This window comes from Thunnus thynnus, chromosome 11 (genome assembly GCF_963924715.1).
Source record: "Thunnus thynnus chromosome 11, fThuThy2.1, whole genome shotgun sequence".
NCBI classification, from domain to species: domain Eukaryota; kingdom Metazoa; phylum Chordata; class Actinopteri; order Scombriformes; family Scombridae; genus Thunnus; species Thunnus thynnus.
Window position 1 is genome coordinate 32,696,543 of NC_089527.1, and position 27,106 is coordinate 32,723,648.

The 27,106-nt window shown below is 39.4% G+C and overlaps 1 protein-coding gene across 1 annotated transcript in view; it reads left to right on the top strand.

Moving 5' to 3' along the window:
- lrch1 (leucine-rich repeats and calponin homology (CH) domain containing 1) overlaps window positions 1–27,106 on the top strand; it is a 91,341-nt gene that overhangs the window by 51,408 nt on the left and 12,827 nt on the right. The window contains exons 6-16 of the mRNA XM_067604504.1: window positions 356–486; window positions 8,899–8,986; window positions 9,881–9,986; window positions 10,873–10,988; window positions 12,247–12,317; window positions 12,577–12,663; window positions 13,291–13,368; window positions 13,958–13,994; window positions 14,833–14,949; window positions 16,921–16,993; window positions 18,263–18,385. Coding sequence (XP_067460605.1) covers window positions 356–486; window positions 8,899–8,986; window positions 9,881–9,986; window positions 10,873–10,988; window positions 12,247–12,317; window positions 12,577–12,663; window positions 13,291–13,368; window positions 13,958–13,994; window positions 14,833–14,949; window positions 16,921–16,993; window positions 18,263–18,385 — 1,027 coding nt within the window. The remainder of the gene's footprint in view (window positions 1–355; window positions 487–8,898; window positions 8,987–9,880; window positions 9,987–10,872; window positions 10,989–12,246; window positions 12,318–12,576; window positions 12,664–13,290; window positions 13,369–13,957; window positions 13,995–14,832; window positions 14,950–16,920; window positions 16,994–18,262; window positions 18,386–27,106) is intronic.

Genomic DNA, 27,106 nt, shown 5'->3' on the forward strand with positions numbered 1-27,106 from the left:
ATTTGGGGTTCAGTATCTTGCCCAAGGACGATGCGGACTGGAAGGGCCGGGGATCAAACCGCCGATCTTCCAATCTTCTTCTACCCAAAGGACTGGGGTGTGGCGGTTGGCAATCTGCTATACCTGATAAGACATCAGTCATATACTGCATCACAGTTCATGGACAGCTGGTATGAGACTGTGTACAAACTCTATCTTCTCTTAGGCTGAAGGATAAAACACACTCGGGGAATGTTAAGCACCAGCTGTGATCACTCAGAGTTCAGTGACTCAGCAGCCAGGTTGATGTGTGTGTTCATACAGATTGCGATGGTAGAAACTTCATTCTAATTTGAATCTATCTTTTCCTTTTCAGATCTGTATAAAGGGTAAAGTTCACATATTCAAGTACCTGAGCATCGAGGCGTGTCGCAGTGAGAAGATGCCTGACTCTCTCTACCTGCCTGTCATGGAGCGACTCAGCCTATCACGGCCCACCACTGGCAGGTCAGTGTCACTGTGGTAACTTAAATGTCACCCAATGGGGAGCCAAGACTTCCTGCCACTATTCTGCATCACTGCTGTAAGTGGTAACCATGGTGGAAAATCTCTCATTCTTCATCTCTTTTTATAGCAGTGTCACAGCAATAGTTTCATCAGTAAAACTTAATAGAATACAGTTCTGGCCCATAGAAAACTAATTGCCTCATCATTCTTTAAGCCCTCTGGCAAATGAAAAAATAGCACAGTTTAAAATTTCCTTTCCATCGTCCATGAGCAGCGCAGGCAGAGAACTGCAGTAAAGATTTCATTCTCATCTGAGACCACATTACATGACAAATACAAATACGTCTTTATTTCACTGAAGGTATCTGATCCTAAGAAGTACCTCCTTAAATAGTTGCATCAGGCCTGCAGAGTTTCAGAAGTAGAGATCTAATTTATTTTCTCCATGGATAGGTTTAGGTGACTAATATTTGGAGCTCTTTAGGACTCCGATGGACATATAACTGTCCTCGTTGAACCATCAAGTCAAAAGATAAACAACTGTGTTAGAAAATATCCACTTTAATTTAAAAAAAGAAAAGTCAAAGAACGTACAAGCCTATGTAGATAAAACCTCAAAACAATAGTTTGGCATTTTGGAAAATAATTAGCTTTCTGGTGTAGATTTGGATGAGAAGATTAATACAATAACACTCTCTCATCTGTTTGTTGAATATAAGGCTACAGCCTGCAGCTGGTTAGCCTAGCTTAGCTTATCTTAGCTTAGCTTAGCTTAGCTTAGCATAAAGACTGGAAACAAGGGGAAACAGCTAGCCTGGCTCTGTCCAGCAGTAACACCTACCAGCAGCTCCAAATCTCACTAATTAACACATTTATCTCAGTTGTTTAATATGCACAAAGAACAAAGTTTAAGTAGACCTGCAAGCAGGTGTACCGGGTCCAAGCAACTGACACACCTCGGAACCAAAGGTGCACCATCCCGGGGCAACCAGGAGTACAAGGCCATAATGTCATTAATTAATGTATGTGTCAGTGACCTGATATTTTTAGTTTTTTTCTAACAAACAGGTTTTGCAATATAATATCCGATGATAGTAACTATATCATTGTTAATCTTTTTTTTTGTTGTATGTGCTGTCAGCACTTGGTTAAGATTAGACAAAGATCATGGTCTTGTTTTAATACAAAAAAAACACACAGTCATCACTGATAAATATAATAAATAGAATATAATTATATAGGCGTGGCCTATACCATGCAGGTGATGCAGCTCAATATACTGAATGCGTAGATATAAAGCATTTAAATATGCAATGTACGGTGTGGGAGTTATAATGCAAAACATGTTTGCCTTTATAATAGCGCCCCCTCATGGTGAGCATGGTTACATTTTCGCACTTGACTAGATCTCCCCACTCTCTATCCTCCAAATTTCACCTTTGCAGCCTGAGCGGTTCAGGCTGTAGAACTGCTTTTATGTGAAATCTGGCAGGAAAATAATATTAAGGATAATGAAAAATCCAGCAAAAACAATAGTTCCAACACCATCGGTGCTTGAACCCCTAACAAGGACAGTTCACTGTTTTACTGGGTTGTATGTGTCGGACTATTTCTTGGCTGGGACCAGTAACTTTCTGGAGTCTCTACTGGTTGCTTGGCAACTGCTCAGGACACTCACCTAATATTCACCTGATTTATTAGTCAGTTAATCAATGTTAAATCTGAAAACTGAAAACAGTTTTGTCATAAAGATCACCTGTCTTTCACTCTGCCCCTTCCCCTCAGGGAATCTTCTCATCTCCACTGTTGAGCACTCTGTTCTGCATTTCAGTAAGAAACATCCAAACACAGAGCTTCATATTCTGTTGTGTGAGCTGCTAACAGGGAGTTGAAGCTGAATATAAAACATTCAGTAGTTTGAATATAAAACATTCAGCAGTTTAAATCGGTTCACTTACAGACTGTGGATCAGTCTTTGATGACTTGTGTAACTGTGGCAATGTGTTTCAGTTCCAAATGCAGCAGACAAATGTTCTGAATTCACTAGAGCTCTGATTCATGCCTGTAACTGCCATCTTCTCCATAGCAACAGGTACTGAGGTAAATGGGTTTCATAGTATTTTGTAACTTACCAAAATACTGCAAAATCTGAACAACTAGTCCAGAAAAAACTAAAACTGATTAAAGTAAAGAATTTTTTTCCAATTTTTGTGACATCCAGGTTATTTATAAATGCTGTCAGTTCTTCTTTAGCTGAGGACCTCCAGCATGGCTGCTAGAGGCAAGTTACATCATCTCGAAGCTGTTTGTTTGGTTTTAAGGACATTGCACTATGTGGAGGGAGAGATATTCCTTGCTGGAACAGAATGGCTGTCTGTGATCTAAGCTTCCTCAGTTTCTCAGACTGGAGCCAAATCCTCCATTAGTCTGCTGAAACTGATCCGTCCCCCGGCTCCCTGCTCACTGCTGGGTCACACTGACAGCCTGTCTGCCGTCGGAGAAGTCGACTACAAAGTTAAGCCAGAATCCAGTCATCGGTGTCTGAGGTGTTACTTATGATTTCTAGATGAAGGAATAAAGGCAGAGACAAGCAATGGAAAGAATGAGGGAGAAAATAAATGTAGACATGATGAACAGAGGAATGAAGGAGTCAATCCAATAGTGTGATCAACGTAAGAGATGGATGAAAGTAGCTACAAAGAAAAAAACGTAGGAGCATAACTGTAGGAACAAAGAGGCAGTTGTAGAGAGGAGAAGGATTGAAGGACAGAAACAAGCAGAGGAAAGAAAGTACAAATATGTGAACAGGGGGAAAAAAGGCACAAACAAAACTGAACTAAGAAATTTGAAGGAAACATGTAAAAGAGGAAAGGAAGTAAGAAATGTGCAAAGGATGAAAAGACATAAATGAAGGGAACAGAAAGGAAAAACAAATGAAAGACCAACAGAATATGAAACAATGAAGGGAATGAAGATACAGATGACAGTCCACCAGTAAACTACCAGAGGACGTACTACTAGCACCAACATTTCAAGTAGGCATTACTTTAAGTCTACGACATATTCAGCGACATATAGAACTGAATTTGGTGACACAAAAGCAGTTGCAGTTTGAAAATGATAACAGTAATAAACTGTTGTTTTGGCTGTCCTTCACCAGCGCCGCTAGTTCATGTGAAAGGCATGTTGGGATACTAGTTACCGTAGGTCCATACAAGACAAAATGGGCAGTGCATTTAGACTGTACTTAGCTAGATGCAGACATTGAATTGGAGCAGTACTCGGGCCATGACTGATGATGTTTCACAAGAACACAGACTGAGAAAGACTTACAAAGTACAGCTGAATGTCATTAGTTTTGCACAAACCAGTGTGGGACAAATAAACCTTTTGACCTGATGATGGTGCTGGATGAAAAGTTAAAGGATTGCCAAAATTAATATAAATATCTGTTCCAGATTTCAAGGCAGTCCATCCAATAGTTGTTGAGACTTCTCACACAAAAGCACAAATGTCAACCACATGGTGGCGCTAAAGAAAAGGTCACCAAAGTCAGTCGGAATCATCCTCTGAGAACCATGAATGTCTGCCAACTCATCCAGTAGATGTCCAGATATTTCACTGGATGATAGATAGATGAAAAGTCAGGGTGTCTGGAAACCATGGATATTTTTACCAAAGTTCATATCAATCCATCCAGTAGTTGAGATGTTTAAGTATGGACCTAAGTGGTGGACCTAATGACTGACTGATCCCTGGAGCCACCGTGGAAAATAAGGAAAGGAGTATACAAAAGACTGTAAGGATGAAGGAAGTAGCACCGAAAGGAAGGAAGAAACAGACATTCTCTAAAATTACAGACTGAGGAACAATTGAAGATGAGATTAAATACATGGAGGATAGAGGGATGGAGGGAGCATGAGAAAGACAGAAATAGACAAGAGGAGAAAAGCCTGCGCTGCTGCTGCAGTGAGATTCTCCGTCATTCTGCTGAAACTGAGCCGAACTCTCAGAGGATGTAGAGCTCTGCAGCGTCCGCCCACGTTAAACACTCCCAACACGTGGGCGGGAAAAACGGTTCCTGAAAAAACACATACATACACATCCTGTATCCTTTTTCCCTCTGACTCTTCTTCCTTCCACCAGACTGAAATATCTCAACAACTTTTTGATGTATCGTCATGAAATTCTGTACAGACATTCACGGTCCCCAGATGATGAATCCTACTGACTTTAGTGAACCCTTGACTTTTCCTTTAGCGCCACTTGTCCGAAAATTAGCATTGTCGTATGTTAGTATGCTGATGTTAGCATTTAGCTCAAAGCACTGTGCTAGCATGGCTGTAGACTCTTTATTTCCTCACAAATCTTTTCTCTCTTTCTGGTTTTAAGAAACAGGACACTTTGTTAATGGGACATTGGACATGTGATGCTAAGCAACCACTTTTCCTAAACAACCAGTCTGCTAATAAGTGTAAAAGATGAATAGCAATCTGGTTGGGTTAGCTGTAGTTCTTCCTCTCACCCTAGTGGAAGCTGACAACAGATTGGTGCTATTTTAAATACTCAAATTAAAACAAGAACTTAAAGAGAACCAGATCAAACACTGTGAGGCTCACTTTACCTTCAACCAGCATGAAGGTTTCTCCACAGGTGTCCTGCCAATATAAAACAACAAGGCCATTTGCATTCCAGATGTTCTCATCACATCAGCTGTCAGATCCACATTAACAAATGAGCAACAATGTGCTATCATTTTTAATCACCAACATAAGGAGCAGCCACGAGAAAGGCAGGTCTGGGGTCAGAGGTTGCAGGTTACAGAGACCTGAACGTGACAAGTGTAGTTTAATATGAAAACTACAACAACTCTGTGACTGCAGATAAAGTAGAAATCCAGTCATTCAATTCAAAATACCGGATTAAATGATTTAGTAGAGCAGAAGAGTAGGAATATTGTTCACTGGAGGTTAATTTAGGAGAAGCCTAGAAAATAATGTGTGTGTGTGAGAGAGACAGAGAGAGAGAGAGAGAGAGAGAGAGAAATTACAGCACACATTGTTCAGTTGCTTAGAGACTGCCATAGGGCTGCGTTCACACTGCAGCTGAAAGTTTCCTAAATGTTCTGTTCTTTCATATTTGACGCTGATGTGTTTTTGTAAGGGCATTAAGGGCATAAGAGAAATGAAATGATTTAGTTTGATTCTTGTTTAGACAGTGTTAGAGTTTGGAGATATAAACGATAGAAGATGCCAGCAAAGATGGGAAGTATTTGACCTGAAGCATTAGCATTCAGTAAAACACACTGTAAACATTTCACTGACATGATTGAAGAACTCTGTTTGTTTTTGTAATGTTATCGTAATTTATCTATTTGAATAGATTTTGTGTTTATAGCTCATACAATTCTTGATCATCTTTTTTTGTGAGTAATATTTTAGTTTGTTTTTTTCATTTGGAAAGCTTTCAAATGGCAAATGAGCCAAAAGAAAACAAGTCAAAAAGAAACAGACAAGAAAAAAAGCAAAAGAAAATAAATGTCAAAAGAAATTATAATAATAGTAAAAATAAATAAATAAAGTATGGGGGTAGATAGTTTGATGTACTAGAGATACTTATGCACACATGTAGATACACATACACACATACAGTGTATACATGTACACACACATGCATATATACATATGCACCCACATATACATACATTAAAGTCAAAGACATATTTTATATGAGGGGGTAAAGGTAGTGCTTTATATAGGATATGGCTTTTGACCAGTTTTCAAGTGTTTCCTTCCTTGCGCAATCTAAGTTAGCTGTTGATCTTTCTAAAATGCAGATATCATAGAATTTATATATCCAAGTTTGAATGAATTGTGTTTGGTGATCAGTCCAGTTTTTAAGAATAACCATCTTTCCTGCTGTTGAAGCAGCTAAATTATCTGCCGTTGTTGATAGAACAGAAAGAGATTATCACTGTAGGCAAAAAGCAGGAGTGGACAAATAGGACAATCAATTTGCAAAATTGACTTTATTGATAGAACATTGATAAATAATTCCCAGAGTTTTGGGATAGTACTACAGTCCCAAACATATGCATAAAGTTACCTGTCTGAGAAAAAGTACATGTTATACATTTGTTGGCTTGCATTGGGGAGTGAAATCTGTCCTGTGAGCAAGTTTATAATGAATTAACTGATGATCTAATTGTTTCTGATGAAGAGGCAATGCCTGAATATATTCAAAGCCACTTATAATGAAACCAAAACCCTGTATCTCCTTTTCCAAACCAGCATAATAGGAAGTTTATTAAGGCTATGTGAGATTAACATCTTACAGATGCGGGAAACCAGTCCTTCAATTCCTGCAAATAGTAGTGTTACCAAGGGGTGTGGAAAGGAATCCCAAGGTACTCCATATCCTTTCATTGTGCTTCTAAGTCTTAAATGAGAACCATGAAGAACTCAGAACAGAATAAAACTCCCTCAAGTCTTGAAAAGAGCAAAGGCCTTCAAAAATTCTTCAAAAATGATCTTGATCAAATGTTTTGTCCTATTGCTCAGTCCATTTACACTTGACGGTTTTTCCTGGCTAATCAGGGTCAGTTCTGCTCCAGACCAGAGGGTGGTGGTAATGCACCTGAGGCTGTTTGGTAACACTTAAAAACACCAGAGGCAGAATAACTTGTAAACTTAGTTTCTGGTGCGCCTAAACTTCAGTTAAGTGACAGTTTAGTTAGTGTTAGCTCGCAAACAACTATCCATAAGCTAACACCAACACATGGATGAATCGTATTTTTCATATCTTCACACACATTCAGTTTCATCTCTCCTTCATCCATATTGTATTTTTGTATGTATTGAAATCACTGAGGCTGCATTGACAGATGATTTCATGACTCATTTACACCTTTTCAAGATGTGGTTAGAACAAGCCTTAAACCAGCTCCAGAGATGGTTTGAACAGTCTGTCTTGAAAGTCTCTTAAATGCATCGACATTTAACTTTTAATTAGAACTTTTTTGATGTCTAATAGCTATCTGATCCTCCCAAGATGCACAAAGTGACTGAGTGTAAATGGGGACTGTGTTAGCATGTGATCCTCACTTTGATATAAATTAATTTAAGTTGTGAATATATAGAAAACATATTTTGGTCAATAAGTATGTTCTGTGCTGACTTTAGTCAGTGGGTCCTCTATCTTCTCTGTCTACATTTATTTATTTTTTTCTTGTCTATATTGTTCTTTCAGCTCAGTTCAGAGCAGTTCAGGCGAGTTTTTCAGGCTGTATTTAGTAAAACTGAAAAACATCATGTGAGTCATCAATTTACACATCTGAGTAGTAAATCAAACTTAAGCAGCAGTGTGAACGCAGCCTAAGAGGGGGGGGGGCTCTATAAAAACTGAATTCTAGCAGCAGTCTGGACTTCACCATTTTCTCAAAAACAGGAACCACATCAACATTCAACGCTTCCTCCTCTGGCTCATATAACACTGCTATCTTTGCCTGTCCTAAAACTAAGTTCAATATCTAACAGTTCTTCTGCTTTCTCTTCTGCTGGCAAGCATATTTAAAAGCATCATAAAACCTTCTCCACATCTGCTAAAAATGGTTTCCAACAACACAAACGGTCTGTCAGTCAAGTGTACTCTGAGAAACAGTGAAACACCGTCTCTCTGTGGCTACAGAAGGGGCATTTTTCCTCTACAGCAGCGTTAATAACAGAGATAAAGGAGTTCACTGTTAGTGTGCCATGTAGGATTCTCCACTGAAAGTCTGCATGTTTCTTTGTTAAAGGAGGCTTATACAAACACCTCCATGTTGGTTTGAAGTCAGCATAAGTCCTCCACAGTGTGTCACTGCGCCCATTCAGTTACTCTGATTCAAAGTTTTTACCATCAGTTTAACCCTGAGGCGTCCTCCAAAGAAGCACCGACAGGGTCAACAGGCTCAAGTAAAGGACCAGAACAGTTTTTAAATTCAAGAAACAGTCCAATGGCAGGATATGGGTCAGTACAGTTTGGCAGTAGGGCACAGTCTCAAAAATCAGTTAAAGGAGAGCATTCATTTCCCATCAGCTTGTGTTTTCAGTGTTTCAGTAACTGATTTATTACTGTAGATCTTACTCCAGCCAGTCAGTTGATTGTCCAACTGAGGTCCAGCCAGCTCTACCCACTGCTCCAGAGGAGAAACTCCTGCAGTGTGAAGCTGTCTGGACAGAGTCGGTCCAACCCAGCTGGGACAATCTAAAAAGGGAGAGCGAGGGAGGGGGAGAGAGAGAGAGAGAGAGAGAGAAAGAGAGAGAGAGAGAGAGCTGGGTGGGTGTGTGTGAGGAGGTACAGAGAGAAGACTACACACCCACACACACCTCCACTGTGTGTGTCAGGTGTGTGACCTGTGTTGTGTGTGTGCAGTGTGGAGGACATGGAGCAGCAGAAGAAGCAGGACAGCGACTCAGGAGTCGGCAGCGACAACGGAGACAAAAGACTGTCTGCTACTGAGGTACTGTGTGTGTGTGTGTGTGTGTGTGTGTATGTGTGAGAGGCTTTTTGTGTGTCATTGCCTCCATATGCTACAGTATATGTGCATCTTTCTGTATTTGTGTTTTAAATAAAGTGTCTATGTACCGTACCTGTGTGTTTATGTACAAGTACATGTGTATTTTGGCACATATGTTTTTATTACAGATGGATTGTCTGATATTTATCAGCTGATATTAGACTGTTCACCGATGCTTCAGCCTCAGACTTGTATCCATTGAAAAGCTTTTGCTTGTTATCTATAGACGTGTCACTCATTTTACATGTCCATCTATGTTCTTTCATATTTAACACATGTTTAATATCATTTTTTACACAGTCACTGTCAGAGAAATGTCACTCAGCTGTTTCTGCAAAGGGAAACAAGAGTTGCTCACTAAATTCCTTCATCTTTCTATAGACTGTCTGCATGTGTTGGAGGCATTAACGTTCAAAAGCTACTCAACAAATTTTCAGCAAACTCATTTGAATCAACATACTATAATAATTTATTAACCGTATTTTTAACACAATGTTCTGAAGAGCAATAATAAAATAATTCCTTAGGTAAATGAATGCAGCAGCAGCTGTGGAAATATTACATCACATCAAAAACTCAGTGATATTGAGGCCCAGAGTTTTGAGGCTGATACTGTGGTCAGGTGTTTGAGAGTTATAAAAACAGCTTGAAAAGTAAACTTCAATAAAAATTCAAATATTTTAACTAAGAACTTTCACACAGAATCAGAATGTAAAAACTCTGACTGTTTAATGAGGAAGTGCATTCTTGGCTACAGAGGAATCCTGAGATAAATAAACTGATCAGTCACTCAATCAAATTTTGTACATTTTTCCATCATTGTTGTTGTTGTTGCAGCCGTCAGATGAAGACAGTCTGAGTCTCAACGTACCCATGAGCCACATCACAGAGGAGGACGGAATCAGTAAAGACGATTCCAGTGAACACATCAGCTCCCTGACAGGTACACACACACACACACACACACACACACAGCTGATAGTGAAGAGGACATGGTGGTGGTGGAACAACACTGCTGTGTCCTCTGAATCCAGACAACACAGAGACTTTTCCGGACCCCTGCTGATATGTGTGAATGTATAATGTGTGTGTGTGGAGACAGATAGTGAGTCTGGACTGTATATGTGTGTCTGTTGTATTTGTGTGTATGTTATTACATTTTACATTAAATCCACAAACAAGAGAAACTGAGGTAGAAACTAGAGAGAAGTCTTAGATCAGCACAGATATAAAAACAGAGAGAAGTAGCAAATCTTCACATTGAGAAGCTGGCAGTTTGGCATTATTGCTTTCTGGCTGACTTGAATGATTAATTGATTAAAATTGTTGTTAATTAATTTGTGTTAGCCTTTTAATTGAACAAGATTTAACAGCTTGTTAGACTGATGTGTTTTGCAGTGTAGAAACAGGACTGTTATTGTAGCTCTGCTTCTCTTCCATCTGTGTGTCTGCAGTGTGTCTGTGAGTATCTGGGCTGTTGAACTCTATTAGAGAACACCAGCAGCTCCCCAGACACACAGCCTAAATAGACTTCAATCAGCCTCAATCAGGTCAGAGCTGATGGAAGGTCACATTTCCTGAGCTGAAATAAGTGAAAAGAGGGCTGTCTGAGTTTTTTTTAAAACAATCTCTTAACAATGTAGGTAGAGATTGTCAACCTTTCACCAAAAATACACATATTTTTTTTAAAAATATGCAGGTTTCAACTGACTTCTCACTGTTTTTTTTCACCAGTACATTCAGATTTTAACAAACGACATTTTTGAGCTACTACTGCAGGTGCAGATTTTTTTACTAGACATTCACGCTTCATGTTTCTTCCATTTCAGCAGACCCAAACTCTGACTCAGTCCGTCTGATTGAGGAGAGCCCCACAGAGGCCCTGAAGGACCAGTTCAGCTACAGAGACTCTGCTCTCAGCACTCGCTTCATCAACTACATCAAGGCAAGACTTCATGTTGTAGTGTTCCAGTCAGTTTGTTATGAAAGATTGATGCTGTAGATGGTTCAGCCACACTCAGAGTGAAGTCAGGTATTGTAAGACTGTCTTGTGTCAGTGTATTCCTTTATTGCAGCGTTAGTTCAACTGCTTGTCATTTTAGGCTCCTGAAGTCTGTGATTTGTTTTAATGGTGCTTACAGCCTTAGCTGTGCTTTCATGTTTGTTAATGTGAGTTTAATTAACTTTCAGAGTTAAAAGTTGTCATCCGGTCATTTGTCATGAAAGGTTGCCAACAGTACAGCATTTAGAGAGATGGTCCTGTTATAGACGCTTACATCACAGCGAGCCTGTGTGTCACTGTGGAGACTCGGCTGTGACCAAATAAGGACTAAACACAAAACAAGTGGACATCATAAAGAGTTGAGGAGCCTGATGTGCTGTTGTTGAATGAATATGCAGATCCATTACAGTACTGACCTGATTAACCGAGGCAAACTACTAGAAGATCAGTACATCTTATTACAACTTGAATCTTATTTTCATAGTTTTGTCCGTTTTTTCTATCAATAATAACACGGTACTCGCCTGGTTAATAGTGAAATCTGGGAACATGTGACATCACTCAAAAGAAATCTGATGGGTCAAGAAACACGATGATGAGACAGGTTGGAAACAAACCTCCAGGTTAGACAAACGAATTTGGAAGAGAAATCACAAGTGAAGAGTAAAATTATGTCTCTAAACATCCATCACAGTTTACAGACTTACTTCCTGCTTCATCTCTGACATACCATACTTACCCTAGTTGTGTTTACTTTTAGTTTAATCTCCAAATAAATAGTTTTAAATAATCTGCTGATAAACTGTTTGTTTGTTTCCAACCAGTCGGATTGTCTGACTCCTTGTTGTGTCACTCAGCTCCCAGATCTGAGCTCAGTGAACTACAAAAATAAGATCCAAGTTTTAATAAACTGGAATTTTTATTTTTACACTTGTGAATTGAACTCAAATTCCTATGGTCCTCGCAGAAATGATTAATAGTGATGTTGCTTCATCCCAGTTATCTATCCTTTTAAGCATCTGTGAGAAACAAGGAGAGAGTGGAGGACGGAATTAACTCAGGAGAGGGAGACTTTGTTACAGTGTGCTTATTGTTATGTGGATAGTGGTAATGTCTCTGAATCTTGGCCGGTGGCCGAGTGAGTCTGTGGGTCATGTGACAGCTGCAGCTGGTGCTGATGTGTGTGTGTGTTTCTGTGCAGGGGCGGACGGCAGCAGACTTTGACGAGCCCCTCAGGATAGAAGAAGACTCACACTGGCCAACAGAACAAAGGTAAGTTCATTTTTCTGTTTGCCTGTTAAACAGAACTTCACTTCAAACTTTCCACCTATACTGTTTTTATTTGGTCAAGTTGGTATATATACTGTATTTTATGTACTGATATATTTCCTATAGCACCAACACTGATTTGCTTGGCTGTAACAACCATGGGATAAGTTAAACCCATATTGCTTGATCTTGAGTTAACTTCCCATTGTGAAAATGGCACTTATAATTGGATTACTCATCACTTGTGTCTTTGGGGTTACAGGTCAAAGGTTACAGGGGGCACAGAGCTCCATATCGACATGATCAACCAGCTGAAGGAAGCTGTGGAGCTGCTGCAGGACCCCAGCAGGTGAGAACCAACCTGTAACCTGAGCATTACAACATAACAGAGTGGAGTTTATCTAGAGCTGGGTTTCTCAATAATAGTGCCAGTATGATACCAAAACTGTCCTGTTTTCTGCACAGTTTCTGTTAACACTAACAGATATACAAGAAGGGAAATACAGCATGTTGATATTCAAAATAAATACCACCCAGATCTCAACGTTCTTTTAAATATAATAATGATCCCTAACAAAGTTTTTTTTAACTAGAAAAAAAGTGTGCGGGTACTCCTTGTATCTAGTTTAAGTATTTTTGTATCCACCTACCCCACTGAGGTTTTGTGGATGTGCACACACCTACTTTGTTTCATTTGAACTGGAAAGCACTCAAAGCTCAAACCTTCACCAATGATTCACATTCTTTAGTATTAAGAAATCCTTTCTAAGTTTATGAATTCACATCAAAAATGAATCATCTGTTTTTTAGCTGAAGGCCTAACTTTGCAATAAATGTAATCAAAATCTGTTTAAAAGTTTTGATGATATCTTGCTTCTTAACAGACAGACAAACAGGACAGAATACAAATGTTTGCCAGTTTTTAGTTTCTAAACCAAAGCTACTGATTTAATAATGTAGTTCTTGTGTGTGTCAGAGTGAACGCGGAGCAGGACGATCTGTCTGGAGTGCAGCTCTACCCAGTGGAGATGGTCACAGTGGACGAGTCACTCAAGTAAGACCCCATGTGCCTCTATGCTTTACCACATGTTAACTAACTTTATATCATGACCATCTAAAATACTCATTTCTGATTGGCTGGCAGGTGTCTGTTAAAATTGTACATCAGAACACTTCAAACATAGTTCTGATCAACAGCGTAGTCACTGTTCTCAGCTGGTGCTCATGGTATATAAAACTAAAGGTAACCAGAGCAGCACTGATGCTTCATAGTAACTGGTGAAACTAACCTGACTGTAGGTTAAACTACAAACACTGAAAATCTTGTATACATAGTGTTTCTTTGGTAAGTGTCAGTCCTCCATCCTGTCGTCTAAATTTTTCAGGAAATATCAGAATCTCAGTTCTCAGTATTCAACCTCCTATCATTAAGAAAACCATAACTAAAAAGAAACATGCATAGTGTACAGCCTTACCTTGTATAGTTCAGTTGTTCTGACTTGCATGGCTGGTGACAGCAGGAAAACAGTAAGTGGGGGGTTAGGGTTAATGGTCAATGTGCAAGTTGTCACCGCTGCTGTGAATGCAAAGTCTATTGTATCCTTACTTCATCTTTCTTCATGTGTCTCTCTCTGTCTCCTCAGCGGGCAGGACAGTGATGACGGCGCCACAACACCAAAGGTACACTGTGCAGAACTTTAGAACTTATCTTACTTGGAGTCGAGCCACAACACAGAACAGCAGGTTGTCATCAGCGTACATGATAATAACCAAACCAGATTGCAATATGTCCATCAAAAACAGCACTTATTTTATAAGTTGTTTAGCTTATGCTTCTGTCTGGAGAGACTTGCAGTGAGTTTGGTGTAAACAGTTTCAACAATTTAAAGAAAATAAGAGTAAAGAGGAGTAAATCGAAGATTACAGAACCTTTGATGAAGTCTGTCGAATGATTTGAATGATACAGTCTACAGTTTGTGTCCCACGATATAACATATGTAGTCAGCTGTCGTGTTTGCATAACTATTGATTGTAGCCTGAGCTCAAAATGTCACATCTATACCTGAAGTGAGCCACAACTAATAATGATTTCAATGTCAAATAACTTTTTCAATTAATCATTTAATTATTTAGTCTACAAATTGTCAAAAAATGACAAATGTCCATCATAATTTAGCAGAACCTAAACAGATCATCAGCCTGCTTATGTTTTCTGGGTCAACAGTCAACTATCCCACATCTGCGTGTATTGCTGTCTGCTGTATTTTTTGATACTACCACTTGGGGGTGCAAGAGTTGGAAATTTCTAAATCCTGCTCATAGTGGCTTTAAATCTAGTAGCTCTAGTATACTTAAGTACATTTTTCTTGATGAAGTGTACTTGCGTGATAGAGTTCCAGTGGGTCCTAACTTATTTTGTGTTTTTTTCCTTGGAAATATGAAGTAAAGCCTATAAGTATGTAAGTAATAGCAAATATATAAGTTACTTTAAAGCCTAAACGTTTGATGCGTTCTGTAGCAGCACTTGGAGGGAGGTGGCTATGAGTTCCAGAAGAAGAGACAGATGATTCTAGAGAAGGCCAGATTTGAGGCCCAGCTTGCATGCCAGGAGTATGAATGGCATATGTCAATCAAGGTAAACATAGCACCAAACCACTGGATGTAGGCTCTGTCCCGCCCCTCAGAGTGAATGTCCTGAGCTGTCCTCACTCATGTTTCCCAGTGAACTGACGGTCTTTTACTCGTGTGTCTGTTTGCTGTGAGTTGCGTGTTATTAGGTAACCAATCTTCACTGAGCTTTCACATGTGACACATTTCATCTGGCAGCAAGTTACACATGTGAACTGAGTGGGAAAATGTACGTTATTGCTATATGTCAATCTATATCTTTCACCAGTCATTAGAAATAATTCATTTCTTTGAATTAAGTCAATTTTAATAAAGCTATCTTGAGTGGACAGAGGAAAAACTGGTGGCTGGTGAAGTGACAGTTTCCCGTCCTGCATGTCAGTGTGTCAAGAGTTCATCTGCAGAAGTGGCTGATATGTAATGTCAGTGAGTTTGGGTCCTGTTTGTTTCATAGCAACTAGTAGTATAAAACAATTAGATTGCAGTGAACTTCTTATGAACTTCACTTGAGTCAACAAATAATGGGGAATTGTGGTATTTAATTGCCTTGTATTGTATTTGGTTTTTTAGTATTACACTCCCAAATATTCTAACATTGGCAGAAAACAATGTTCCTCATGCTGAACTAATAGATAGCTAGAAATAAAAACTTAAACCATTAAAGTAATAGTTTAGCATTTGAGGAAATAGCACAGCACCTAATCCCTTAAACAATCTAGATAAAACATGGGCTTTTGGACAGTGTAGCTTTATCCACCTGCTTCCAAACTTTATGCTTAGCTAGGCTAACCACGTCCTGACTCCAGCTCCGTACTTGGTACGCACAGACATGAAATCGATAGCAAATTAGCAAAACGTTGAACCATTTCTTCAAAGCAGCTGCACATTTTAGTATTATCCAAATCCGGTAAATGGTTGATTCTGCTGATGTGAGGTCCGCCCCGCCCTCAAACTCAGAAACAAACAGAGTGAAGAGAGTGTAGGTTTAGAAAGGAGGAGAACAAGACTCCTTTGTTTGAAGAATGTTTCTCCAGATTGGTCTCAAAATGCTCCAAAGTAAAAGAATGAACACACACAGACAAAGTGCATCAGACTCAAACAAAAAACTTATACACAAACAAAAGTAACAACACACACTCTTGATCCATGATCTGGACTGGCTGACCTCTAGAGCTTAAAGATTGAATTTTAAACCCACAAAACCACGACAACCTCAGTGAGGACAAACAGCTGTTCAGAGTCTGTGTTGCCCTCTGTTAGTTTGTTTTGGATGACCGACTGACCTTAAAGTTAAAGAAACCATTCTGCTCTACTGAAGTGTCCATCAGCAAGATGCTGAATCCATACTAATATCCTAATACTGTACCTTCCTGCATTTCTACCTGGTATCAACCTGAGGTCTGTGGATACATGGATAATGATTAATACTAACATATTTCCTGATCCAAATGAGATGGATGTTCATACCAGGTGGAAATGGGATCCATGCGAAGGGGGAAGACATAAGAGGATTTCCCTGCAGGATATTTTTTTTAAATTTACTTTGCTCACACAGTCTTAACAAAAATCTGTACCTCTTAGATTCTGTTAAATTGCAGATGTCTAGACTGATCGCTTCTAAAAGAGTGCTATCACTGTATCAGTCTCTCTGTCTCTGTTGGCTTCATAGGCTGAGTGATGGTTAAAGACAGAGGAGGGAGGGATAGAGTGAAGCGCTCTTGCCTTTGAGCCAAGTTGGAGGTTAACTTTGAGGCACTGTACTGTTAAAGTATCAAACACTAACAGCTGCAGCACAGGAGCGTACATGTTTCTATGTAGGTTATAGTTCTGTGAGTCATCTGTAAGTCTGTGTTGTCGTTGCAAACCGCTCCCACATGAAGCACAGGACAGAGCATATCCAGCATCTGTTCAATAAATTGTACTTTCCATGTTTATTAATGAAATACTTACTGTATTGTTTCCTTCTCTGTTGCCGCAGCGACATGACAGATCTCCAGCCAGTGGACTTCCATCCTTCTCCAGCCCGCCATTTGGACTGAAGCCCCGTTCAGGTGAGTTGCCTCTGGGCTAAGAGGGTATCTCTGATACGTTGGCTACCAGATCCACAGGGTGATTAACTAGTTCAGTGGTTCCCAAACAACAAAACAAAAACCATTAATTCTGACCAAGAAAGGTTTTTCCACTAATATCATCACAAATCATGAAAAATCAAAGATGGCAAAGAATTTCTCCCTCTCACTGTACTCAAGTTGGTGATCTTGTGCCAGCGATGATTTGACATGGTTTATATTGACTTTAAAGACCCTGAAAACATATTTTCTTGATCAGCCTCTTCCTACGGGCGATGGGGTCTGACATGAACACAACATAATCTGTTAGAACTGTTTTGTTTATATCACATTAGAGATTTCTGTATATGCGTTTTTGTCTGTGTTCTTCTCACTGGTCTGAAGTGAGCAGCACTCAATTGGAAAAAGGGTTTTTTTAGAAAAAGGTTTTTTTGTGCACCATTCACATTTGAATCAAATTGATGACATTTCCTGTAGCAAATTTTATGAGCGCCTAAGTGCTTGAAAAATCCAGGTTGTGTGTGATGGCTATCCAGGACTGTGACATAAGCATGACCATCCTGGATCAGGGCTAGCTGAACACAAGCTAAGTCAGAGTTAGCTGCTAACATGAATGCAAATCAACCCAAAATGAACCAACAAATGTGTTAAATGCAGCTACATGGTCACTGCTTGTCTGCTGTCTTTATAGTCTGTTTTTGAGTCATAGCGAACTTCAGTCCCGTGCTTTTCTAGAGCTAGCAACCATCTGGCTTTTGTTTGCTTACTGTTACCAGTGTGTGAAATGTTGCTAACTGCTAATGAAGCTAACATGATGCTAACAGCATGTCAAGGTGATCTGTAATGTGTAATGCCACTAATCTTTATTTTGTTTTTGTGCTTTCTTGTGTTATGTGTTGTCATCTCATGGTATCCCAACTTTTCACATTTTCCTTTTTCTGATTTACATGTTTTTTCATTTTCTTTTTCACTGATCTGCTGCATGACTTTTAATGTTAAATCATAAACCCATGTATTGTGACCTGCCTGTGTGTGTGTTTCTTGCTTCCCTTTGATCTCTCTGTTTTTATGCCCTGCCAATCAATCTTCCCGGAACCTTCTCCTGGTGATATTGGTGTTTTCGGGTGTATTCTCGTGGAATGAACTTTGCCTTGCTGTACTTGGTTCACCTTGGTGCTTCACCTTCCTCCACTACATACGCCACGCCCACTTCCTGCGTCTCTCTGACCCCTCCCACTTCCCCGATTGTAGCCCCACCCTCGCTGCCTTGCTCGCCCCCTCCTTCCTGTCTCGCCCCCTCCCTCCTCTCACAGGCCTCACCCCTCCATAGAGATACACATCGTAGCCATGACGACGGAGGCATGCACGGCCGCGGTAGGTCCTGCTTTTTTCCGCTAAGAAGCCTGCAGGCTGCAGAGCCGGATTACACACACACACCTGGACTTATGTCTGCTGACAGTCTCTGTTTCAAACTTCCCCAAGGGTTTGACTGTGTCGCTCTCAGAAGAAAGTCTGGAATGACCTCCTGTCACTTGTTTCACACTAGGCTCTGTGTTTTATGTGATGGTCCAAATTGTTGGACCAATCAACATTCCCGTTCCTGTAGCCATGCTGCTAGCATGACTAAAAAACATAACTTTGGCAGAGTTATCAGTTAATTTTAGCTTATTATAGATATATGTATCAGCACACGTGTCGGACGATAAGTTACAAGAGATCATAGTACAGAAATGTAAAAGAGATGTTTGAGTTATATAGAAGCTGTCTATATATAATAGTGAAATGTCCCAGTCAGTACTTATCGTGGTCACAATTCTTTAACATATTGAAGGGATTCTTATCCAAAATTCTCCCTTATGTTGTGGCTGTTAAAAAACAAATATCTGTTGTTGTTGTTTTAACTTTTATAAATGTAAAACAAAAAATTAAGCAGCTAGTATTTGTTGGATTCTAACAAGTGGCCTTAAGATTAGAGAAAAATATATTTTTCTTTATAAAGTTTTATTATTTAGATCATTGTAACCCCTGTATAATATTCATGTAGGGCCTTAGACAGTAACTGGTAGTTTAGTGTGTCATTACAGTGATTGCTTCTGGTCTGTCTGTTCCTGCTTTACTTCCAGAAGTTATACTCTTTTGAGTGTTCAATTCTTATTTTGAGGAGTTTATGTGTCATATCTGTTTCCACAGTGACTCACTAGCTCCTTCCTCTGGCATGGATGCTGTTAAAGGATAAGGCTGGCCATTTTCTGTATTTTTCTTATTGTCAACAAAGTTCATGTACAGAGCCAAAGCAGCAATGAACAGATGTAGTCTGATGTATCTTATTGCTCTGTGCTGTAAACCTCTGTTGCTGTTCAAAAACTATTAAAATACATCAGTGAGTCAATCTGCTGCACTGGGAGACAGATCCACAGTAGAGAGGAATAACAGACTTTGGACACAAACAATACATGTAGGTAGATTAGTTCATTGTTGGTTTGGATCTGCACATGAGATTTGTTGACAATAAGGAAAATATAGAAAATCATCAGCCACATCCTTCAAACAGCAGTCTGACAACACCACAAGCTTGATTTCCTCACTACATCTTGGGTTCTTTCAGGTGACTGCTGTTTGTGCATGAATTTAAGTGTGTTTTAGCAGCAGACACTGATCAAAGAGGAGCTTCACCACACTCAGCTTTCATCTCCAGCAGTTTGTGTGTGTGTGGTGGCTATAGACAAGCAGACACACGTGGTAGAGGTTACACTTGTGTGTGTGTGTGTTTTTTACTATAGCAGTGTGATCACACATGCAGAAGCTGAACGTTTACCCAGATGTGTGCATATAAAGATTCTGGAAAGGAACAAACACAGGAGGCGTCCAAGCCCTGGAAGAGTCTTGAAAGGTCTGAAATGATCAAAATTCAAGGGCTTAACTGTCTGTCTTAACACCTTGAATACTGTCTTGAGTTTGATGTTCATTTCAAAGAATGTTAATCTGGTGAGAAAATGAGAATCTGGCAGGAATTCAAACTGGACAGAACAAGTTTTAGTTTGGATTTGAAGTCATTCTTGAACTTGGAAACAGTAGTTGACAATCTCGCAACAAGGTCCATGTTGTAGCTGTTTTTGGAGCTTTGGTTGCATTGTATGATCTTCATCAACATATGGAGTAACTTTGGGGTTTTTTAAATTGCTGTTAAAAAAAAAAAAGTCTTAATGGCAACACATGCTGGCACTGTAGCATCTTGATGCATGTTTGCGCTGTCAAGTCTCTAGAAAAGCAGCAATTTTCTGACATGTGCCAGCTACTGTATCCTGGCTCCTTCCTCTGTCATTACACTGCACCCAGTGAGAGCTACATGTACAGGCATCAACTGATCTGAAACTTAGAGGTTAAGATGTTGACCGTGAAATACACTGTCCCCAGTTTGAGTCTGGCTGAGGACCTTTGTGTTTAGGCCATGATAGGATTGTTTGGTATTTCTCAAATTGTGTGTGTGTGTGTGTGTGTGTGTGTGTGTGTGTGAGTGAGTGTGTTGTTTGTGTGCATGCGGTGTCTGTACTACGTGTCTGGGTTTTTCCTGTGCACATTTTGTGTGTGTGTGTGTATTTTTAGCTCCTATATTTTTAGTGTTAATAATGGTCCCTAAAGGAGTATCCCACTTCCACCGGAATGGAGTCCAAGATTTTAGATGGATCACAGCCGTGTGTGTGTGTGTGTGTGTGTGTGTGTTTGTGTGTGTGGCCCCTCCCTGAGGCGAGCTGTGTTTCAGATGGTCCATAAAAGGCTCTGATATGTTGCAGGAAGTTACCAGTGACTGTGAGCTGTGAGCTGTTTAACTGTTCACACACTCACTATAATAGCCTCTGGCTGTTAACAAGCTTCTCACAAACACTTAGAGACTCTTTCAGTTCACTTTCTAAACTCTTTCAGTTTGTTGGACATTTATCTGACATACATTTCTGCTTCATTTTCATATCACTTTTTAACTGATCCGATACCCTCAATTCAACTTCTGATGACAGACTTCTTGCTAATGTGTGAATCAGACACTGCGGTGTATGCTTATGTGTTCATGTGGAATTTACTGGAGCTCAGTACAGTGTATCAGAGCCTGCTCTCACTCCACATAGTGTGTATAGGTTGGACCAGAAAGTGATACAGTAAAATGAATGTGTGTGTCCTTGTGAAACAGGGGGTGCTGTTGATGAACTAGGTAGCTTGCAAGCAAACCAGTAACATGCTAGCTAACTGGAAACATGCTAGCATATGCTAGAAACAATATATCATCAAGCTAGTTGGTTAGCTAGCTCAGTCACTTATCTGACAAAAAGTTAAAACACTATTCAACTCACTATTCAAGATATGTATATGAAATTTTCTTTTTCTTTTTTTTTTTTTGTTTTTGCTGTTATAATTGGTGGTCTGACTGGGTCCTTATAGTGTAAGCTAAAATACTAGCCCATTGTAACTCAGCATAGTGTATTTTTTGTTACCGTATCCCATAATAGTATTGGTGTTTACACTAAAGTTAGCATGAAGCCTGCTGTCACTGTGACCACTCCATGTAGTGTATGCTTATAGCATTGAACCAGTGGCTCCCACCTTTTCTGACACATATTTTACCATTAACACATGCATATACATATTACTAAGGGAAACATTATCACATGCATTAACATGCTGAACATGCAGTGATATGATATATGATTACAAACTAACACAAGCTTGCTAACAAACTGAGATGCAAAATATGACATTCTTTAGCATATGACACCCTAATTTTAGCATGCTAAAGTTAGCATTAGCCTTGGTGCAAAGCTTAGTCTAAAGCTAGGCAAGTTCATCTCAGATGTCTTTAAATGGTTGCCATTCAGAGATAAAGTCTTTTGGTTTGGGTAATAATATGGCCTTTCCTCTGGCTCCACCTGCAGGACAAACTTTACATTTGTGTGTCTTTTTCATCCCGCAAACTAGTTTTCTCTGGTGTTTAAGAACATTACAGCCTCACAGGGCTGCTAGTGTTGCTGTGGACCTTTTTCTTTTTATTCATATTAATGTTTGTCCCTGCAGTAATCTGGTTCACACCTCTTTGAGTTGCTGCAGTAACAAAACTCATTCTGTTCATAAATCAGTAATCATCAGCCTCTCCTCGCTCTGAGGTGATCTCAGTTTGCCATTGCAGTGATAAGACCAGTTTTTCCTTTCAGTGTTTTATAGAGACGTTCTCTCACTGAAGCACAGCACGTTGTGTGTTTCTGCATGAGAGGTTCAGTGTGATAAGATTATGACTAATGGTCTATAATGGGTTCAGGCCTCAGGGAGAGTGACATCACCAGGAACTGACATGCTCACATCATCACTGCTCCTGACCCCATTAACAACCAATCATCAGTGTGTGTGTGTGTGTGTGTGTGTGTGTGTGTGTGTGTGTGTGTGTGTGTGTGTATGTACATGTAGTGCATGTGATCTGACTTTGTGGGGTAGATTAATGTGATTGATGAATGTTTTTATCTGTGATTACTTTTGTATACGTGTATGCCTTACACAATCATACCTGTGTGTGTGTGTGTGTGTGTGTGTGTGTGTGTGTGTGTGTGTGTGTGTGTGTGTGTGCAGTAACAGTAGCAGCAGTCAGTCAGTATATCCAGTGGTGGATGTTCAGCCTCTCAATTCTGTAAACAGGCTCCATCTGTTTACAGGAACTCTGCTCTGAACACGAGGTGCTCATCTGGGATTTATTAAAGGAATGTTTCACTGAAACTTTCACCCATATGCTTAGATCTCTGTAAATGCATGCATCCACAGTTTTAATGAACAGATATCATTAGGAATTATTTTCTACCATCAGAAAAAAGCGACATCTGTTTACTGTCACGAGTAACCAGGACACAGTTTCTGGAAAGACACGTTGCTATTGATGTTTTTAAATGTAATTTTTTAATGCAGTTGGCGTCATAAATGAAATTTTATTTACCTACATTGTAGAGGTGGACACTGACGTCTCGGTAGCGGAGGTGTTGAAGACTGCTGCTGCAGAAAAGTGCATAGATAAAAAAAATATGATTTTTGCAATGAAGCTGAAGTGACCCTTGACTTAGCTGCTCCAGCCAGCAGCAGAAACTGAGAACAGAAGTGTGAATGTGAAGCAGGTGGTTCCCTCGCCTACTTTCCCAGCAGATACTGTATGAAACTTTCAAAATAGGGATTGAAACTTATCTTGTCTTATCAAGTGGTCAAACTTTTGATGTTGAATTGCCAGTGACATTTTTACATGTGCTATATAAATGCTAAAACATCCACTGAAAAACTGGTGAAACTTAAATTTTCATCATCTTATCCAGAGATAAAACCAGCCCAACTTGAATTAATGTTGCATTTACATGCAGGAGTTTAGAGATTCATTAACATCCACAAAGGCATGCTGCATTCATGTGCTGTCTGAGAACTCAGTTGTCTGGCTTTTCCGTGCGGTCCATGTGGTGAAAGACTATATTTGTTTATCAGTAAACACATGTCAGTCACTAGTATTGGAACTCATTTCTCTCTTTTGTAGCACATTGTTCAGTGTGTGGACTTACACAGAAACTCAAAACAAATCTCATGAATCTCAGAATAGAAATAAACATTTAGCACCGTGAGAAAATGTTCTTTCTCACACACAACTCACACACAAGATGACTTTAAGCCAGATTAGAGATGTTATCTGTCAACTGCACTGCAGAGAGAGTGGTAAAGGCTCTGTGTCAGTGTGTTGGTGTAGCATCTGTTGCACCAAGCAGTAACCATAGTGACAGAGAGACGGTTTACACTGGAAATGTTAAGTGAGCTATGTAAAATGAGCTCATCCATCTTTATTATCATAGAATAAGATACAATGTTTCTCAACATAAAAACACAGGAGTGTCCTTACTAGTTAATTGATATTATAAGTTTATGTTATGGCCACTAGTTGTAATTATTGCTTTAATTATATCTCTGTTTCTGGAAATCATGTTTTGTTTTTAGCATGTAGCTCAAAGTGCTGCTGTGTGCTGACTCGACAGGTGGCTCTAAATACTACGATACCCATGAGCCTCAGCTAGCACTGCTATACAGAAGATGCCAGTCAGCCAGAGGTGTGAATCAGAGCAACTAGTTTGGTTGTTTGTTGTACTTTTCTAACAGTACCCAGCTGTGAAGTGCTGTACTGGAACAAGAACATGTAACCACAACTAGTTGGCAGCGCAAGGAATAGTTAATGTTATTCTTTTAACAAACTGTTGTACAACTGCAGGATGATCGTAAACATTATAATCATCACCAACTTTTACAGACCAGATGGTGGAACATCTTTGGTTCTGTCTATAAAATGGTGATCAGGTCTCAATCTTTGAGCATGGGAAAGTGTGAACAAGTTCTGAGCTAGAAATAGTTTATTTGTGGAAAAAGATGATGAAAAGACACATACACCCTTGAGCATGGTTTTCAAAATACAACCCAATCTCTTGTAATAATCCATCAGAGGAAGAGACACAGAAACAAGATGCTGCAGGCTCAATGTGACCAGATGGCAGCGAGACAGAGACACATAAGAAAAAGATGAGGAGAGGAGGGGGCTTTCAGCAGCTTGTAAAGTGACTTGACCCAGAAGATAAAACTCGTGAGAAAAAACAATTTGCCCTTCATTATCTTTCCCTTTCTCTGTCCCCTAAAGACACTGCACATCATGCAGGATCATCCTAGAGTCATACAAACACTGCTCATTACTGAGTCTTTTTGTTTAAGAGGTTTGAATCGCATCCAAAACTGGGACGCATCCCTGAAAAGACTCAGGACCATCCTGCCTGCATCTGAAATGGAAACATACCTGCAGGTGCATGTTATCACAATCTCTCTGCTCCCGTTTGATCACAAATACATTTCATACTTAATTTTATTTGCTACCCACTCAGCACAGTGAAGGTGAATGGAATTTCATTTGAGGCATTGAAGGCATCAAAACATCCAGCATCAGTGTCTTTGTTTCTCTGGATAATCCACACACCTCAATGTCTTGTGTTGTCATTGCAGATATTCTGTATTGTGTTCTATTAAAGACAGAATATTGTGTCTCCTGAAAGTAGAAAACACTGCTTGTACTGAAAACACTGAAATACTGACGTTTTTCCCAAAGTCACAATTGTGACTAACTATCATAGGTAAAACTTTGTATTGTGGGATTTGTACACATTTGTATTTGCTACTGACTTCCATATATAAATATGCAATTAAGTTCTTTTTGCTATGTATTTATGTGAACTGTCCCTTTAAGCCAGAGTTGGTTAAGGTCAGGTCTTTGAGCTCTCAGGCGTTCAGGTCTAGTGTGAAGTTCAGTTACTGGTGTGTGTTTCAAGGTTTTCTGTTAGGAACAATAAGAAGAAGAGAAAGAAACAGATGAGTTGCAGTCACAGGACAAGTTAACACATAACACACACACACTGACGGATAACTAGTTCACTTAAAGCTGTCATCATCAGAGATAAGCAGCCTCTCACTGTGTTCTTGTTGTCAAGTTAATACTTTGTTGTGTGTTTCTCTTGACATCACTGAATGAACTCAAGGAGAGGAAGCACAGATCTTTCCTTCTTTCATTTCTCTCTTTGTACTATATGTCATCTTAGTTTCACTTTGGACACTTTGTATCTTTTGGTGTGAAAGTCTTTATTTCAACAACACAGTGTCACTAGTCCTTCTGTCATCATGATTTCTAAGTTTGAAAATCTCAAGCTTCAACCTTGATGACCTCACAGTCCTAAAGTGTTATAATGTTTGATGTGACAGTAGAGTAGTGTTACAGTGAATACTGCAGCTGTATTTGACAGGTGATATTTATGGAAAACCTTCATCATTTTCTTAATTGCCATGATTGTCAAAAAGTAAAACCTTTGTATGTCACACACCACACTGAGATGACGTGTTGTTTCCTCTGAATGTTTTGAGTTCAATAGTTCTACAGTCACCTCCATTAGTTTAATTGACCAACACAATATTCTCAAATATTTCAATGAATACATGTAAAATTATATTATATATAATCTAAGTAATTGTATATAAGCAGTATATTCAGTGGAGAGTGAAATTGCAAATAAATTCCAATTGGATGGAAATTAAAATGTATTTATGAATAAAAGTCTATGATAAGTAGAAAATATAGAATTCAGGCTTCTTTAAGACAATCCCCAGTGTAGACGTTTTTTGTGAGAATAAAAGACATCTGACATCATTTAAGACATCTGCAGCACTTCTTCAGTAGCAGAGCTGTGAGGACAGTTAGCTGAAGAGGCTGCAGTGTGAAAACACAACATTCACATCCTGTAGTCTTCCTGTCCTCACTTCACCACATGAGATAAACCCACTGCAGGGACTCTGTAGCTCCCTCTAGTGGCTGTTCAGTGGAACTAGACAGATACAAGCTCTCTTCAGCTTCATTTAGCTGTAAACGGCAGATTTCTGTAGAAAATAGGACACTGAGGAGTGATTCACTCTACAGCGGTGTGGGTGTGTGTGTTGTGGTTAAATGCGTGAAGAGGCCAAACGTGTTTCACACTCACTGCCCTCCCACACACTCTTCTCCCTGATTCATTTATATGTTACTGAATCTTGGTCAGATTCTGATTCTGCATATTAATTCAAGTTACCATAGTGAGAGTGAGTGGTGGTAGTGTGTGGGGGGGGGATGTTAAGCAGAATTGATAGAAATTAAGAGTAGCAGCAAAGCGTAACAGATAACAGATAATGGATCTTTGTGTGTGTCAATTTAGCTGTAATGTTTCTATAATTACTCACATTTCCAAGAGAAGGTTTCTCAGGTACATCCTGCTGCATGTATGTACTGTATGTCTTCATGTCATGCTTAAAGCCACTTAGAGGGTAGTATTTGAAAGACAGCCAAGTGTTACACTGTCAAAAAAAATCCCCAAAACAGGTTTTGAGCTTGCCTCAGATTCTAGTGAGATGAATTTGCTCCAAATGTTCCCAGTGCAGTTTTTCTTGATGCAAGAGATTTCTAGAAATACATGTCATGATCTGTAAGTAAAAATAATACAATGATTGCTGCTGTACTATGAAGAAAATGACACATTTGAT